The following is a 3,302-nucleotide window of genomic DNA, read 5'->3' on the forward strand; positions in this document are numbered from 1 at the left end:
CTCCCGCTCCCGCCCCGCGCCCGGCGCCCGCTTACCTGCCGGGGTCGCTCCGAAGATTCGCACCACCGGCACCTTCTTGACAGGGGCCTGGGTGAGGGGGGATTGGCAGGTATCCAGCCCCTGCAGCGGGCTGGCCATGTAGTAGTCTGCAGTCACTATCCTCACTGAAAACATGATAGCCGCCGCCGCCACTGCCTCCCTTCACTGGCGACCCGGCAGCGGCAGCAGCAGCGGCGGCGGCTCCCTCCGCAGCGGCGGCGGCGCCCCCTCCCCTCACACACAGACACCTCGAGGAGCGGCGGCGGGCGGGGCGGTGTAGGCGCTGCTGCCGCCGCCTCCTCAGGAGCACCCGGCAAGAGGCCGCAGGAGAGAAGCCCTCGAGCTTTCGTCGGTGCTGGTGCTGCCGCCACTGCCGCGACCGCCGGGAATCACACGGGCTCCTCGGTCCCAGGCTGCAGCTCTTGTTGCCATGATGATGATGTCACGGACGCAACCACTGGGGGAGGGGAGAGGGGGGTGTGTGTGGCGAAGGGAGGGCTGCGAGTAGTGCGGGGGAGGGGGCTCGGCGGGAAAGGGAGTGAGCGGGCGGGCGCCCGGGCGGAACACGGAGGGCGGGGGCCGAGAAGGTACTTTCTCCCCCGCCCCCGGGGCACGCAGTGAGGAAGGCGGCCGGCGGCCGACAGGGCCCGCGCGGGATCGATGACTCGGCCGGCGGGCACGGTCACCTGGGTGAGGGGCAGCGGAAGGGGAGGCGGAGCACCGATCTCATGGATGGGCTTCGAGGGGCTTGCGGGAGGGGGGCGCCAGCGTTCGGGGCCGTTTTGGCGGCTCTGCGGGATTGGCAGGAGCTGCGGTGCTCACACTTGCCTCGCCGACCGCCATTTCACATCCAGCAGAGGAGGCGGGGGCAGCCGCGGAGACGGTTTTTCACAAGGTAAGAAAATCCGCCCGCGGGAGGAGGGAGGCGAGGCGCAGATCTCGTGCCGCTGCGGCCTCGCGGGAGGGAAGGGCGGGCGGGCGGCGGAACGGGAGGGGCCGGGTGCGGACGCAGCCGGCCCTTCTCAGGTAACGCCGCGGCTCCGCGCGTGGCACGGGGGCGGTGCGAAAGGTGGGGGCGCGCGGGCGCGGGCTTCGGCCTATAAAAGGGCCGCCCTGGCGCTCCCCCTTCCCGAACGTGCAGCGCGAGCCGCTGTGCCCCCTCCTCCCCGCTGCTGCAGTGTCTGCGCGGGGCCGTTTAATGAGATTTGTTCACGCACGGCTCTTAGCTTTGCGAGGGGTTGGCATATCCAGTGCGCAGGGATTTCCCACTACCGTGTTTTTCTCCCGCCCCCTTCTTTCGCTCTCGCCCTAATATATCCTTCGTTGGTTTCTTCGGCCCCACAGGCTGCGTCCCGGGCACGCGCAAGTACATGTAAGGACTTGTCAGCTCCCGGTGACCTCCCTCCTCCCTCGTCGCTCCTCCCTCAGCGGAATGTAGGATTAACAGCCTTTCCGAGAAAATTTTGGCCAAAGAGAAAGGCCTGTGAAAGTCACCGCGTTAGACGTGGCCTCCTCGTGTTTTCCCTAACGGGTTATGCAGGGTTTTACTACCCGAAGGCGTAAAAGCACCACCGTGGGGAAGGGCCGTTTTGAATAAACAACTTTATTCAAAAATCGAGAGGGGGTGAAGCGATACAATTAGGGAATTCTTGTTTTAAAGAGTAGTAAGATGCAACTGGCTTGGCTATTAAATTGGAACCAAGGGATTCCTCTCTGACTTGGCTACTGATATTGGGCGTGACCTTGGACAAATAATTTTGTTTCTTTGGGCTCAGGTTCTACATATGTAAAACGAGAAGGTTTCTCTTAAAAACGAATCCTGAAGGGTTTCTTCTCAACAAAAAGATGTAAGCTGTAGGAGGCGGAAAGCGTGGGTTCAAGTTCGAAATTTGCCCCTGAATTAGGACCCTAGACACATTCGTAACCCATCCAAAGTAGAGATCGTTCTTTTACATTTATGTGTTATACAGGTGCTTTTGAATAGTTACCAGGTTGCCATGTATTTGAAGTGGTGTGAGAGCTACTCGTTTGGAACCGTTGTGGATTTTCAAATAGGAAAATCAAAAGGCCCAAAGGGACAGGTCACTGGTAAGAAGCTGTCTGTAAATTCCCTAATATATAAATGCTGGTAAGAACTTACGCTCCGAGGGATTTGAGAGTGATTACTACAGTAAATTACCTTGTAGTTTTTAACCTCAGAGCGTGATTATAAACATAGGTGGCAAGATTTCTACTAATATGCTGCAAATTAGCTAATATTTTTAAGAGGCAAAATCTCTTAATTTGAAATTAAGATACACAATACCAGTGATTCTCAGTGTTCCATGACACCTAGCATTCTTTAAATCTTAATATTTTGGCTCTTACTGAATTACATTTTTGGGTATGGGGCCTGGGAATCTGGATTGTTAGCAACACTACCTGCCACCCCGTGATTCTTAAGCAAAATAAAATTGAGGATCTTTGCACTATATTATAATCAGTGTATCCATAACTTTTAAATTATAATATTCCTAACTAGAAAATGGTAAAAGCATCAAATTAACAGATTTGCTATTTCTAGAAAAGGGTTTCTTTCCCCTTACCTCTTGAATCAACATTATTTACTTTAAGAAAAGGCAGTTGCAACCACAAGTCAAATCCTTCTAGAACTCCAAGAATGTTCACTCTTGAAGAAAAACATTTCCAGCATGGAATTAGGAATGTTGTGTTCATTGCATATAATTTAGTTTTAAGTCGATGCTCAAATTGAAAACCTGACAATAATCCCCTAATTAACCACTATCAAATAGGTTTTATAAATATATTCTTCCTGAAGTAAGAAAATGTTCTGGAATTTTGAGTCAGAGAATGTGAACTTTAAACCATCATTTAGCTAAGTGATCACTTATTTTTTGGAATTTTTTTCCTCATCTGTGAAATGGGTAGTAATTCCTGTTTTAACTTCTCAGGGATGTTATAAGGCTCAAACGAGATAACGTATGTGAAAATGTGGTAAAGTGTTCATATCCAGAAGTCTGATTCATCAAGAAACAGTAAAATCACTTGGAATTGCCTTATCTACATACAGTATGAGAAATGCAAAAATTGAACTCTATACTTAATATCCTAATGCTTTTTCTTTTTTTTTTTTTTTTGAGACAGAGTCTTGCTCTGTCGCCCAGGCTAGAGTCCAGTGGTGCAATCTTGGCTCACCGCAACCTTCCCCCGCAGGTTCGAGTAATTCTCCTGCCTCAGCCTCCTGAGGAGCTGGTACTACAGGC

The 3,302-nt window shown here is 52.0% G+C and overlaps 2 protein-coding genes across 4 annotated transcripts in view; one reads left to right on the forward strand and one right to left on the reverse strand.

Annotated features, from left to right (window-relative positions):
• The window catches only part of REV3L (REV3-like, polymerase (DNA directed), zeta, catalytic subunit), a 185,017-nt gene extending 184,033 nt beyond the window's left edge, over window positions 1-984 (reverse strand). For all 3 annotated transcript variants that reach the window (XM_011935019.1, XM_011935020.1, XM_011935021.1), the window contains exons 1-2: window positions 868-984; window positions 36-496 (exon numbers count right to left, since the gene is read on the reverse strand). In XM_011935019.1, the coding sequence (XP_011790409.1) occupies window positions 36-174 (139 nt within the window). In that variant the 5' untranslated portion in view covers window positions 175-496; window positions 868-984. The remainder of the gene's footprint in view (window positions 1-35; window positions 497-867) is intronic.
• The window catches only part of LOC105506745, a 20,909-nt gene continuing 18,353 nt past the window's right edge, over window positions 747-3,302 (forward strand). Inside the window, exons 1-3 of the mRNA XM_011935018.1 lie at window positions 747-934; window positions 1,384-1,411; window positions 2,010-2,127. Of these exons, the coding sequence (XP_011790408.1) occupies window positions 768-934; window positions 1,384-1,411; window positions 2,010-2,127 (313 nt within the window). The 5' untranslated portion in view covers window positions 747-767. The remainder of the gene's footprint in view (window positions 935-1,383; window positions 1,412-2,009; window positions 2,128-3,302) is intronic.

The sequence above is a fragment of the Colobus angolensis genome, unplaced genomic scaffold (assembly GCF_000951035.1).
Source record: "Colobus angolensis palliatus isolate OR3802 unplaced genomic scaffold, Cang.pa_1.0 Scaffold14, whole genome shotgun sequence".
NCBI classification, from domain to species: domain Eukaryota; kingdom Metazoa; phylum Chordata; class Mammalia; order Primates; family Cercopithecidae; genus Colobus; species Colobus angolensis.